Source organism: Lepeophtheirus salmonis, chromosome 12, assembly GCF_016086655.4.
Source record: "Lepeophtheirus salmonis chromosome 12, UVic_Lsal_1.4, whole genome shotgun sequence".
Taxonomy (NCBI): domain Eukaryota; kingdom Metazoa; phylum Arthropoda; class Copepoda; order Siphonostomatoida; family Caligidae; genus Lepeophtheirus; species Lepeophtheirus salmonis.
Window position 1 is genome coordinate 3,599,320 of NC_052142.2, and position 15,297 is coordinate 3,614,616.

At 32.2% G+C, this 15,297-nt stretch overlaps 1 protein-coding gene across 6 annotated transcripts in view; it reads left to right on the top strand.

Annotated features, from left to right (window-relative positions):
- Nucleotides 1-7,004, top strand: part of LOC121126652 (dual oxidase) — a 41,775-nt gene extending 34,771 nt beyond the window's left edge. For 4 of the 6 annotated variants that reach the window (XM_040721956.2, XM_040721957.2, XM_071892199.1 and 1 more), the window contains 7 exons: nucleotides 2,280-2,678; nucleotides 2,757-3,042; nucleotides 3,114-3,231; nucleotides 3,292-6,141; nucleotides 6,193-6,477; nucleotides 6,532-6,660; nucleotides 6,715-7,004. In XM_040721956.2, coding sequence (XP_040577890.1) covers nucleotides 2,280-2,678; nucleotides 2,757-3,042; nucleotides 3,114-3,231; nucleotides 3,292-6,141; nucleotides 6,193-6,477; nucleotides 6,532-6,660; nucleotides 6,715-6,843 — 4,196 coding nt within the window. In that variant the 3' untranslated portion in view covers nucleotides 6,844-7,004. Of the gene's footprint in view, nucleotides 1-666; nucleotides 725-2,279; nucleotides 2,679-2,756; nucleotides 3,043-3,113; nucleotides 3,232-3,291; nucleotides 6,142-6,192; nucleotides 6,478-6,531; nucleotides 6,661-6,714 lie in introns of all 6 variants that reach the window. The other 2 variants (XM_071892201.1, XM_071892202.1) reach the window with 1 other exon arrangement.
- The last annotated feature ends 8,293 nt before the right edge of the window (nucleotides 7,005-15,297 follow it).

The following is a 15,297-nucleotide window of genomic DNA, read 5'->3' on the forward strand; positions in this document are numbered from 1 at the left end:
AATGAATGACAAATTATAGCAATAACAGAATGGTAAATTGTAAGTTATTAGTTTCTTAATCTTGGAGGAACTCATCGTTTTTTATTCTTAAAAAAGGATGAACTATCGAGCCGCGAACCGCTTATTCCATAAAATCTAGGTTATACACTTCCTTGCTTAATAATAAGTCGAACCAAATCGAACATGAATATTCCAAGTTAGTGAATGAAACCCTTCTAAACAAAGAGGATAACTTAGATTTTGTAAAACGGTAATGCAAAAATGTCTAGAGCATATAATGGTGTATTAATTAATAATTATTTTTGATAAATGAAGCCGTACTGATGTAAATCATATAAGGGATAAAAGTTTATTTATGAAATTAAATTTAAGTTCACTTAAGTTGTTATCTCATTACTTTTGTAATGTAGTTATTTCAAGTAAATTTAATTGTTTTTAAATTTGAGTCTATATTGGAGCGAAGTTCCTTTTTATATGTATGAGTAATTATGCTTTGGCTTAAATTTAAGTATACTTTTATTTAAAAGTTATAATTATAATAATGCTTCTTTCATTGGTTAGATGGAGTTATACTGATCAAGTAAAAATAAACGTTATATAATTACAATAATTCCATCTCACCAAGTCTTTGAAGTGTACATACAATAGTTACATTTCCATCTCTAGGAAAGGCTAAAACGTGAACCACGCACTTTGAGGGCAAGAAAATACGTTATCTATTGAGGTACGTCGTTCCTTAAATTATAATTAGTTTATGAAAGTTAAAAAAAAAATTAAATAAACAGTTATGTTATTATTTAAAATTACAAGCAGGGATACTAAAGGACTTCTTTATAAATAATATTTTTAATTTTTCTGTTTTGTGTTAATATATATAACTGGATATTGACTTGTTTCCAATTTCAATTCTTGCAGTGACTTCTTAAATATTTTTTTTATTGCTGATATGACTCCATTAGCTTCCTTTAATGTTTCATTGAACTCCTGACAAAGTCTGGGGTGAACATGATCAAGGCAACTAATGTGTTTTAAGTTGGGATAAACCACTTTTAGATCCACTCTTGATTTGATGACATAAATTGCTTGATCGGTTGAGTATAAAATTGAAATTATGCTGCTTGAATTTTGGAAGAATTTCAATAATTGTGTCATTTACAAGTTTAGCAATTGTGCCATGGTTCGTCTGATCTAGGAATGTAGTATTTATAAAGACTGACTGGTTATATTAGACATTTAAAATGGAAATCAGAAAATTTGCAACGTAATGATTTTCTGCAACTGTTATTTCATCAACTTAAATGCTTATTGAAGCATTTTTAAAGATTTTATCCCGGTATTTCTTGCGAAAAGAGGCTTCAAATGGGAGAGATGCCCAAATTGTCTTCCATAAATTGTTTATGAAAGGATTATTCTCTAGCTTGTTCTAAGGTATTCCTATGACAAGAATGCTTTACAGAGATTCAGGCCAAGGTTATCAGATCAGGAAGTTTTGGACTCAGTGCTCTTTTTTTGTAACAACTTAAAGTTGAACTTGAATTTGAGTCTGCTTGAATTTGTGTAAGGCTTTTGCCATGTTTTGTCCAGAGCAATGTTGTGTTATTTCACTTTTTCTTTCCCAATGAAGCTGCTCTTCACAGCTTTTGCAACAAATGCTAGATTACTCAATAGCTTTAGAGGATATTCATTTTTAGAGTTTGCTCTCGAAATCCACTTCAGTTTGACTTCCTTTGATGAAGGCATTTATGGTATTTTGAATCTCTATCTGATGGGAAATTATGAATAATTTTAATTTTTTAAATAATTAATCTACCCTCAGTTCCCCTCAAGGAAAAAATACAATTGTAGTTACTAAATTTGGACCAAAATTGACCACACGGCCGTAGCTTAATAACTTTGTTTTATAGTTTTGGTGAAGAATGAAACAATGTAAGCTGGATAGACTGGATAGATAAGGAAGGGTTAATACAGCTAGAAAATTTATTTCCCTTTTATAGAGCATTTTATAAATTAAAATTTTAAAAATTTATTACATGGGAAAAATCAATGGATAAATGGATATTTTTTTTATTTTTTTTTGACAAAAATAAGAAAATATGTTAAATGTGAAATCACATATCTTTCCAGACCGTAATAATAATATTAAGTATATCTTATTCCTTTTTAATAATATTGTTAGTTATCAACGATGATATTTTACTTTTTAATTAAGTTAATTTATCTTTTATTTATATATTTTCCGTGGTTTTTATACTTTATACATTTTTTGTTATATCTTAAAGGTCAGCTTGTTAGTGCAGAAATTTTAATGGCAAGTGAACTGGGTTGTCCTATAGAAATGGCAAAAATTGAAATCGAAAAGTGTGATGAAATGTATGATGAAAAATGTGAAGGCACTGCATTCATGCCGTTTCATCGAGCATATTACGATCGAAGGACAGGTCAGTCCCCTAATTCTCCAAGGGAGCAGCTAAATCGTATGACTAGTTGGATAGATGGTAGCTTCATATATTCTACTAAAGAAGCATGGGTTAATACTATGAGAACTTTTAGTAATGGGTTACTTAAAACAAATGGAGATGCTATTTTTGGGCTACCTACAAGAAATAAGGATCGTGTACCCTTAGAAAATAGACCAGCTCCTCATGTTTTAAGGATGTTGAACCCAGAAAGAATGTTTAGTATGTTTTTTGATAACGAACAAAATCCTAATAGCTTCGTACATTAAGTATTGCACTTACCATTAAGATAATTATTAGTTTTAGGTGACCCTAGGGTAAATCAAAATCCAGGTTTCTTAGCCTTAGGTATTGTTTTTTATCGTTGGCATAACTTCCAAGCTCTAAAGATTTTAAAAAAACACCCAGACTGGGAAGATGAGGATATTTTTCAAGCTGCAAGACGACGAGTCATAGCAACGCTTCAGAACATAATAATGTATGAATTCCTGCCATCATTTCTTGGCAAAGTAATACCCCCTTATGAGAGTTACAAACCGGATATTCATCCTGGAATATCTCACGTTTTTCAGAGCGCTGCTTTCAGGTCTTTATGGAATATTTTTGCTGTTCTTTTGTCTTTTAAACAATTTAACTTATTCCTATATTAAAATGCAGATTTGGTCATTCAACTATACCACCTGGTATATATCGAAGAGATAGAAATTGTAATTATAAAAAAACTGCTTCTGGCGGCCCAGCTATGAGACTATGCTCAACATGGTGGGATTCTCAAGTAATTATATCAAATTATATGAAATTTAAAAAAAATTATTATGTCTCTTGTGACTTATAGGATGAAATTAATGAAGATGCGGTTGAAGAAATACTTTTAGGATTATCAAGTCAAATATCTGAAAAAGAAGATGCAATTCTATGTTCTGATGTTCGAAATAAACTTTTTGGACCCATGGAATTTTCCAGAAGAGATTTAGCAGCTCTAAATATAATGCGTGGAAGAGACAATGGTCTTGCCGATTATAATACAGTACGTAAATGTAATGGATTTTCAATGATAAATACTTTCGAAGAAATTAATCCTAAATTGGCAAATGAAGATCCAGATATTTTTGTGAGACTTCGCAACCTATATAAAGATGTGAATAACATTGATTTATATGTTGGGGGAATGTTAGAATCTGTTGATGGGCCTGGGCCACTTTTTTCAAAAATAATCAAGGACGAGTTTTTGCGAATTAGAGATGCAGACCGATTCTGGTTTGAAAACGTTGAGCATGGGACATTGACAGAAACAGAGATTTTAGAAATAAAAACATATTCTTTATCCATAGTAATTAAAGCTGTGACAGATTTATCCGACAAAGATCTGCAAGGAAACGTATTTTTTTGGAAAGATGGAAATCCTTGTCCACAACCTGGCCAGCTTAACGCCACTACTCTAGAGGAATGTCCATTTCTAACAGGCTATGACTATTTTCAAGGGAGTGAAGTTACTTATATTTATTCTTGCATCATATTATGTTTCGTTCCTTTAATAACGTCAGGAGCTGCTTATGGAGTTATTAAACTAATGAATCGAAGAAGACGAAAAATGAAAACTTTAAGGGAAGATAACAATAATGGGAAAAAAATGGATTCTATGACTGTTAAGGAATGGTTGCATCAAAATGCTAAACGTCCAGTGAAAGTAAAATTTGGTCCAGATGAATCTTTTTATTTATTAAATCGCAAAGGTGAAAAGTTGAGGACAGTGAATGTAAAAAATATTAACAATATGATAGCAGAAGTTACTCAAGATAATTCTGGTAAAAAACCTATGCTCTTGCTGCGTGTTATTCAGGATTACGATTTGGTATTGGAATTTTCCGGAATATCTGAAAGGAAAAAATTCTTAAATAAGCTTGAAAATTTTTTGGGGTTGAATAAAAGGACACTGGAAACAATATCATGCTTTAGGGAGATCATGCTCGCAAATGCAGAAACAAAAGAACGTCGTAAAATGCGACTAGAACATTTTTTTAGAGAAGCTTACGCTCTCACTTTTGGCCTTAAGCCTGGAGAAAAAAGAAAACTAGAAGACGTAACTTCTGATGTCATTATGGTAATGCGAACATCTTTGAGTAAAAAGGAGTTTGCTCAAGCGTTAGGCATGAAAGATTCAGATGTTTTTGTGACAAAAATGTTCAATATTGTAGATAAAGATAATGATAACAGAATTTCTTTCCAAGAATTTTTGGATACTATTGTTTTGTTTAGCAAAGGACGAACTGATGACAAATTAAGAATTATATTTGATATGTGTGATGATGACAAAAATGGATTTATTGATAAGAAAGAGTTGTCAGAACTACTAAATTCTTTAGTGGATATTGCTAAGACCCAAAAATTGTCAGAACAAAATGTAAATGACTTAATAAATTCAATGTTTCATTCAGCTGGATTTGAGGACAAAGAATCGTTGACTTATGATGATTTCAAGACAATGATGAAAGAATTTAAAGGTGACTTTCTTGCAATAGGCCTTGATTGTAAAGGTGCAAAACAAAATTATCTAGATGCAACAACAAACGTAGCTCGTATGCAAAGCTTCGGTTTAGATGCTATTGCTGAGAGGAGAAAATCAAATTGGTTAAAAAGGTGGGAAGCTCTTACAAACTTTCTTGAAGAAAATCGTCAACATATATTCTTTTTATTCACTTTTTTTGTAATTACTATTGCTTTATTTGTTGAAAGATTCATATTTTATGCATTTATGTCGGAACACTTGGATTTGAGGCATATTATGGGCGTTGGAATTGCAATTACTCGTGGTTCTGCAGCGTCACTCTCTTTTTGTTACTGCCTCCTCCTATTATCTATGTGTCGAAACTTAATAACAAAAATGAAAGAGCATAGTCTACATCAATATATCCCATTGGATTCACATCTTCAATTTCATAAAATTTGTGCCTGCACTGCTCTATTTTTTACAATTCTGCACTCAATAGGTCATTTAGTAAATTTTTATCATGTAGCAACACAGCCTATTGAGCATTTGCATTGCCTTACAAAAGAGTTCAACTTTAGTTCTGATTTTAGACCAAATATTAGTTTTTGGTTATTTAGAACGCTAACGGGTCTAACTGGTATTATTTTATACATTGTAGTAACAATTATATTCATATTTGCTCATCCAATGGTCCGCAAACGAGCTTTTAATTATTTTTGGATCACCCATCAACTTTACGTCTTCTTATACATTTTTAGTCTTCTTCATGGTTTAGCAAGACTTACAGGCCCACCAAGATTCTGGATTTTTTTTGTTGTACCTGGTGTCGTTTATTCGTTGGATAAAATAGCAACATTTAGAACAAGATATATGGCATTAGATATCTTAGAAACTGAGCTTTTACCATCAGATGTAATTAAAATTAAATTTTATCGCCCCCCTAACATGAAAGTATTAAGTGGCCAATGGATTCGTGTAAGTTGTACTGCTTTAAAACCTGAAGAATTTCATTCCTTTACTCTTACATCTGCTCCTCACGAAGATTTTTTATCGATTCATGTGAAGGCACAAGGACCATACACATGGAAACTTCGTAACCTTTTTGATCAAAGTTTAATTAATAAATATGGAAATCAAGAAAAAAATGAAGACCCTCCAAAAATTCGAATTGAAGGACCTTTTGGAGGAGGAAATCAGGTTACCAATATTGCTTGATTATGAAACATTTTTTTCTATTTTATAATATAGGATTGGTATAAGTTTGAAGTAGCTGTAATGGTTGGAGGAGGAATAGGGGTGACACCTTATGCATCTATTCTTAATGACTTGGTTTTTGGAACATCGACTAATCGTTACTCTGGTGTTGCATGCAAGAAAGTTTACTTTTTATGGATCTGTCCTAGCCATAGATATTTTGAGTGGTTTATTGATGTTCTCCGTGATGTTGAAAGAAAAGATGTAACAGATGTACTTGAAATGCACATCTTTATTACGCAATTCTTTCATAAATTTGATTTGAGAACAACCATGCTTGTAAGTTTTATTGTGAGTCTCCTTCCCCTAAATTATGAAAACAATAATTTATAGTATATTTGCGAAAACCACTTTCAACGACTCCAAAAGCGTAGTATGTTTACTGGGTTAAAAGCTATAAATCATTTTGGACGTCCTGATATGCCAGCATTTTTGAAGTTTGTCCAAAAAAAGCATAGCTATGTAAGTTTTTTTTTTGCCTTATAAAGAAAATATTCTATAATAATGTTTTTATAGGTTAGCAAAGTTGGCGTGTTTAGTTGTGGCCCAGGACCACTTACGAATTCAATTAATAATGCATGCGAGGCTGTAAACCGAATGCGTAAATTACCATATTTCATTCACCATTATGAAAATTTTGGATAACTAATTTCAAATCTATGTTAATTTTTTATACACCAATAAGTTTATTGTTAAGATAGTCACATTTGATATGCAATTAAATTTTTAAGGTCCAATTTATTTATTTATGCATTTTATGATTTTTGAATTATAAATAAAACTAATATATTAGTGTTTCTGAAAAATACATTTTATTTACATATGGTGTATTCTTTTATCGAACAGCTGTGGTGGAGAGCTCCTAATCTTTTGAAAAATATTCTTGTTAAATTTTTAAAAATAAATTAAATTATGACTTGAATTTTTCTAATCTATTTTTATACTGTGGAAAAATAATATTATTATTTTTATTTCAATGAAAAAAAAAAGGTTTATTTTCTTATTAATTATTCATCCATTAAATAAAAGTAATTGTTATTTTGAGATTGTGTTTTTTAATCAGAAAATTGGATTTGTTAAAATCCATTTTTTTTTTGACGCCCTTCATATTTAGAGATACAAACAGTCTTAAGTATTTCCGAACGAGGCAATCAGCAAATGCATAGATAGCCGAGTTATAAATTTTGTAACAGTCTTTACACACTTCATAAAAGGAAATACATCCTGCTGAGTCGTAAATTTACGATTGTCTAAGATTCCACATGTGTATTTTAATATTCCCTTCTATTTTATTTGGTTCGTCTATTGTAATTTTTTTATATTTAGGCTTCACTGACCAAGGTTCAGAGCTTGGGTTCGCCTAGAACTTCTTATTAACAGATATAGTAAGTTTGTCTTGCACATAGATGATATTTTTCTCTGCCGCTTCCCATTCCAAAACTACTGCATCTTCCTGTTGCTTGAAAAAGTACCATCTCCAGAATTTTTCCAGGCAAATAATTTTTTTACTTGAGATAAAAATAAAATATTCCCGTCTTTTGGGTTCTGAAATCAAAAGTTATTTTTCACTGAAAAAAAAAATTACAAATACATAAAGTTGCTTATAATAAAAGATGTAAATATTGTCAAAATCCTTGTGGTGGTAAGTCAAAAAGGAACGTATATATATGCTTTTGATTTTGATAGACGACATATTTGCTGACACAGATAAATATAACATTCTTTGCTCTGTGATGCGTTTTAAATGGAAAAAAAAAAAAAAAAAAATAGGGATTAATAATTAATAATATAGGTATACTACGTTGTACTCTTATTATAAATTTTATTATGCACATAATAAGAATTTGAAACTTGCTAGTCCGAGAACAAGAATACGAACACCTACTATAATATTATGTTGTGGAAGATAGGATATACCTGTTGTATATATTTTATAATAAGACAAACTTTCTAATAAATACAAACAAGTATACAAATATAACATTATACAGGGTGCGAGGACAAAATCTGCTTCTTAGTAAAGACAACATTACTCGAGAACCAATCGGCTGATCCATCTGTTATTGGTGGGGAAATGTTCATAGCGGCATAGGCTTTAACAATTGTAAAAAAGTTGCACTCTACGTGCCCAAATACAGCCAATATGTTCAATGAGAGAGATCGAAGGTGCGCCGCAATTCAGATTATGCTTAGTTATCATATGAAATTAAGGAATTCTGACATCACTGGCATTCTGAAAATGTCAATTAGAACTGTAAGCAGTCTTAAAAAGCAGCTAACGGAGTCGTCGAATCCGATGGACATAGTTAAGAGGAAGACCAAGGAGGAGAAGAGCACCAGGAACGTCTGGGACGTCTACTTCATCAAGAAGGTACAGGATGTCATCGACAAGGACACCTGGTGGTCAATGTGAGTTATAGCAAGTGACCTGGTGGTGTCAGAGTGGACGGTGAAGGCCTGTGTGGAGCATGACTTAAAGTGTAATTCATACAGGCGTCAGACACCCGAACTTCTGATATAAAAAACAAAAGGTTTGCGCCTGATCAAAACTGTCAGATTACTGAACATGCTGAAGCACCCAAAGGCGCCGACCATACTGTGGTTCTTCTATGATGAGAAGAATTTTGTACAGGACAAAATCAACATCTCTCAGAACCACTACTGGCTTGCTGTGAACACCAGAGACGTCTCCAGGGCCATGAAAACAAAGTTTCCATCCACTGTCATGGTCTTTGGGATCACGCCCTATAGGACGTGGTGTGGCTGTGGATAAAGTATGTTGCTGGCGAAAGGCCGTGGATGTGGCAGCAGGACTATGCTCCAGCCGACAAAGCCAACTGGATGCAGTATTGGCTGAATTGCAACGCTTTTGCGTTCGTACCGTTCTCATGTTAGCCTCCCTCATCGCCAGATTTGAACCCAATGAACTACTTTGTGTGGTCCTACGTCGAGAATATGACCAACCGCTCCTCCCATAGCACCAAGGAACCTCTCATCACCTGTGCTTCAAAGGTTCGTGTTGAACACGAGTCAGCCGACCCTAAGGTCTTGGGGGAGACCTTATGTAATTGTTGGTATTTGCACAAAAATTTGTTTGTAAGAATCGTGCACCCAAAGAAATATTTTTTCTCCCAACCATGAAATTTCCTTATCCAACATTATTTGCGAACCCCACGTCTGACTGTAGACATATAGCAATTCAATCACAGCGGTACTTTGATCTCGATAATATGTTTATTGAGTCTGAGGTGCGCCACATCTTGAAGGATGGAATCATTGAAGAAAGCAAGTCACTTTGGAGTACCCAAGCTTTAGTAACAAAAAATAACAGTAATAAAAAGCTTCCTCGAACTATTATGGTAGATATACAATCTCGGATGCCTATTCACTACCATGTATAGACGATCTATTGAGCACAATCGCAAAATACTCAGTATTGAGTACTAAAGATCTGAAAATTGCCTAGCATCAGATAGCCATAGAAGGAAAAGAGAAGAAATTCATAGCATTTGAAGTGTGTGGTAAGCTTTATCAATTAAACAAGAATCCGTTTGTTGTTACTAATGGATTTGCCGGTTTCAAACGATTAATTGATGTAATAATCTTAAATGAAAAGGTGAGAAGTACTTATGTCTACATAGATGGTATTACTGTTTGCGGAAGAAGTCAAGAAGAATATGATGTTACCTTGGTAAAATTAAAAAAATAATAATAATATCCAGAAGTATGGACGAGTGATTTGCAAAAATAAAAGTAAATATTATTTTACTAAAATAACCCTACTGGGATGCTTATTAAAAATGGGTCAATTCACATAATACTCTCCGTGGAGGAAAGTATTATTTAATTTATGCTGATCTGTTCTCAGGGTTATAGCGTAACAGAAAAATACGGCAATGCACCGTCTTCAAAAGATCTGTTGAGGTCATTCAGAAGATTATTTTCATTTATGGGCGTACGCAATATTCTTTGAAGTGATAGTGACCCATAATCTATATAGGTCAATAATAATGTCAGACTTGTTTCTTGCATTGGAAACCTTCATCATAGGACAATCATCAAAGTAATGGTGATGTTGAGGCAATAGTAAAAATTGTGAAAAATCTCTTCTCTACAAGTAAAAATGGATTTAATAGCAACGAATTCAATTTAGGTATAGGGATTCCATTTCGAGTGTACACACTCTCCCAACTTAAAAATTTTAGAATTCAAATTATCATTAATTACTTGATCTGAGTTTAAAACGATTCCTCCAAAATTGAATTTGTCATGTGGATCACTAATGGGAGCATGCGATAGTTCATCAGGAATACATTGTTCTATTATTCTTTTTTTTCGAATAGCTGTAAATGGATAATTGAGAAGTATAGTTTGGTAGTTCAGAACTCTTGTATTATCAATAACATCCGTGGTGAACTTGTTAAATAATCATTTTAGGGGCTTATGATAACTGAACAATACTGCAGTCCTGCAAGGTAACTATAATATTTCTTAAATGTCCCAAAAAATTGCTAAATATTCTAGCTCTACCGTAAAATATCGTGTTTCAGCTTTTTGGAGGTATCAGGTACGGCATTTGACTGGTTTCCATTCTTTTGTGTGGTCTTGTTTTTGTACAAGTGGTTATTCAAATCCATTTTTCCTTCAAGCATATGTTTTTATGTGAGTTTAATCATTTTTATTAAACATGGCGAAAACTGGAGGAGATGTGATAATTTTCTTGTTTGTTTCAAAAATATTGATATGGTCAAATAGCCGTTGGAGTTCGTTCTTGATCCTAATGAAATCCTGAAGAGTTTGTGTATATTTAGAGAACTTGTGACAAAATCTACAGTTGATTTGCTAATCCCATAAATTACCTTAGATCAGTACGAGTTGTAGAAATAAGAATTTCAGATATCACTAAATTCTTCCTAAAGTCTACTTTGTTCGAGTTCTCTGAAATTTCATATCCTTTGAAAATATCAATTGAAATATCAATTCCTGGGTATCTGAATGTAGAAGTACCTGTCAATATCCTTTTCCTAAACCTATTTTAGCAAAATAACGATCTCCTTTATTAAATCCAGAAATAGCTACAACAGTAGTATTGTATAATACTATACTATTGTATAGTACGCAAAACTTGAGAATTGAGTTTTGTTAGAGCCATGCAAAACCTAATTTCCCCCATTTAACTTGGGAACAATAACTATTGGGTAATACCAATGAGTGGTAATAACTCCATCCTTTCGAATAATTTTCCTTTTCTCAATTTCTTCTAAGGCGGGCCTTGTCTCGGAGAAAATAAGTTTTTTGGCAGTCAGAATTAATAGCAAACAGTTTAGCAATGAACTTCAGTACAATCTTCATTGCATCTCCGATAGATTCCCCTTTCATACGCATAAGTTCACATAAATACAACTGTATGCTAACTTTAATTTATTTTCTACTAATTAAAGTTCTTTGCTCTTGATCATATATTTGTGATGAAAGAGTTTTAATTTGCTCATGTGTAACTGGACACACTTCGTTTTCAGAGGAAGAGTTGTCATTTATTGAAAATACATTGTCATTTTTGACGTAAGGTGTGAGGAACTATCATGAATAATATTAAGATTTTTACATGTTTTACGGTAAAAATCATTCACATATCGACAAACAACAATCAGTGAAAAAGTTTCCAATTTATTAACACAGATATTTGCAAAAAATGCTCCAATTTGATCTAAACTTTGAAGTTATGCAACCTCGTTTATTCTTGGCTAAAAATTAATTTGATTTTTTAAAAAAAAATTCCGAGATATTTCCATCACCATAACAGAAATATCAGCACCACCATCTTGGACTTCCAAAGTTTTAGTTATAAAGTTGTTTCCGTTGAACCTAATTACAACTTCAATATGTATTTTTTCCTTATTATTTTCTACTAAATTGGTCATTGAAATATTAATAAAGTAGGCGATTTCCATTTTTATTTTAAACATATTGAAACAAAACGACCCTTAATTCAACAAGATTTATATAACTGATTAAAAGCTGGGCATTCAAAACGTTTGTGCTTATTTCCATTGAAAATTATGTTCCATAAGGTAGTACCAAGTTTGTACAATATATTTGCATATACTAGCGTTCTTGTTAAATAAAGCTGTACAGTTTTTGAGCCATAAAAAAGTCAGATACTCCAAATGGGATTGCTAAATGATATTGAACGTAAGAAAACGTGAACGGTTGTTTTCTATCTGTAGGCACCAAAGCTTTTTTGTCTGAAATGTCTATGAGAATCATACAAAAAGAAAATCAAACTTAAATTCTGAACATTAATAGCCGACTAAAAAAAAAAAATATTTTATTTTCACAGAAGTAGAATAGCTAGGTCCGTTGTGGTTCATATGGATATCTTCTTAATTTCATATGTAAATATAGATGTTTTAAGTCATACTGAATTATTGAAATCTATTATATATAACTTATGACCCACTGTTAATAGTATTGATTCATTGTAATAAAATTACATATTTGTAGCACCCAAAAGGTAGGTCGAATAATTTGTCTCAAAATAGAAAATGGAATACCTTTTCGAAGAAATTATTGTTTATTTTAATGAACACATGATTATGATCCTTTTAAGGCACCGCTAATTGTACTTAAAGTAGCCAAAATTTACCACTACATTTATCAAATCAGGAAATTATTAAACTATATTTGTAAGACAATGTTGGAGCCAAATTAAGTCGGATGAATACAACAGAGTTTTTAAACTACTGATAACACTCTCGGGTATCCCAATTTATACCAGAAATTTGAATTTGAAGACTTTTATTGACAGTAATATCTCATTTCAAATATTACCTGTCATTTCATGGATATAAATTATGGAACCTGTTAATGTGATTCGTGTACTTTCCATATGAATAAATAGTTTTTTTTAACTAAATCCCGAAATGTAGGCGACATTGAAAAAATTCATTGCAGCCAACATTAATAGAAACACTATCAACCTTAATTGCAACTAGTTACGTTAAACATAACATCTTACTCCAATATCCACTCAATATGAATTACTAAAAATCCATACAAAAAATGTTGTGTCCGTCTTTGTTTTTTATATTTGGCAGTAAACAACTCTTGAAATAATGAAGAGCGTAAGAATGTCTTTCATTGAATACACGATAAATTAAACTATTACTGCGTAAAAGGGACATTAACAATAATTATGTACTTTTTAGAGTGGTTAATTCTCATATAATGAATATTAATATCAGGGGCGTCTGCAGGGGTAGAGACTTTAGGTCCCTCTCCAATTTCAAAAATTGCACCGGAATTTCCATAGTCGTATTTCTAGGATACTTACCCCTTGGACAACTTCACCACTTCCAAAATTACTAAAACCTATTGGAACGAATCACAATTTCAACGTTCAACATTCAAAAAAAATCTGTCATTCTGATTGAACGCACGTTCCATAGAACGCCGTACTATTTGGAATTCCCTTCACAGGCCTTCATTAGTCCTCTTTTTATCATTGACATATTCAGCATTTCTGTTGAATAAGAGTTGAATTGCTCCAAACAGTTAAACAAGCTTTTTCTTTTTAGTCGGAGCCGTAATACAATAAAAATAACTTAGATAATATTTTGATGTGTAACCTCATACATACAAACAAAAATAAAGAATTATAGATAATAATAGAGAATAGTGACTGAAACAAAACTTCCAAGTTCAAACCGATATTTTAATTGTAAGTAAAAACTACTTTATCTAGCGACGATAATCTTCAACAAACATGGGTTCCCATGTAAGACTACAAATCCAAAGAATTCAGGGAAATCTTCATTCAATCGCTTTTATCCGGGACAATATGTTATTTCTGTTGGATTGGGATAATGTAAAAATATATTGGGAGCATATATACACAGATAAGTATTGAAATAGTTATAATAACACGAGCTGTCCTAGGACAAATTATGATCATGATCTTTCCTAGGAAAATCAGTAATTCTACTAGTAGAGATTACAATACTATTATCTCCTAGGATAAATTACAATTTTACTGAGGGAGATAGTAGCATTGAATATTCGAAGAGGTTGCATTTTTTCGAAAATATGACGCCAAGTCATACAGTCTATAATACTGGTAGCGGTAATTTGATTCCCAGTAAATTCATTTCCTGTCAAATTCATTCCCGGGCATTAGTAACTTTTGTGTAGGGCTGTAGAGGGAGCTTAGGAGTGACCAGTCGGTAATTTTGATGAGTGATGATTTTTGATGGATGGGAGACGAATACAAATTAGTTATGGTGTTTATGGATTAGAAATGACGTCATGATGATTCTTTAATAGAGAGTAGAAATTGAATCCGTAGATATTATTTAAAGTTTGCGAAATATAAGTAAATCATGTAATTACTGTTTTTCTTCATCGTCTATTTGTATTACTGCTCGCTCCTACTTCTTCTCACCCATCGACAATCATCAATTTAATAATCCTCTTTTCTCTTTCCACAATTCAAATATACGTAAACGATTAAGCTAATTGCTCGGGCCCCTCACTCCCTTCCTTAGGACCACTTACTCTCCCTTGCTTCAAGCTCAACTCCGGATTGAATCCTACAAGTTAGACCAATTATCATCATTCGTAGGATAATGCTGGGAATAGTAATTCATTTCTAGAATATAACACTCAACTGAACTATTTGAACAAAAGAACTGACGCACTAAAGAATTGAATCTTTAAAAGAACTGCATTTTTAAAAGAACTGAGTTATCGAAAGAACTGATTCACTAAAAGAACTTATTGAATAAAAGTACTAAATCCTTTACAGATTATTCGTATTTTGTACATTCAGGTAGCAGTTCCCTTGAGTATACTCAAACTATTAAAGAAAAATTTCTTCCACAGCCGCTTCATTGAGCATTACAATCCCATATAATATGTAAAAATGAATCCTGTCCCACCGGTTATGCAGGTTTTCTTAACTAAAGATAATTTATTAACTAAACACGTATCAAAATTAAAACTCACGAAGAACCAATACTCCTTAAAAAAATAGTAATACTGTATCCCTAACCCCTGCCTTCTCCTCGTGCTCTTACAAAAATTCTATATCTATTTATACCT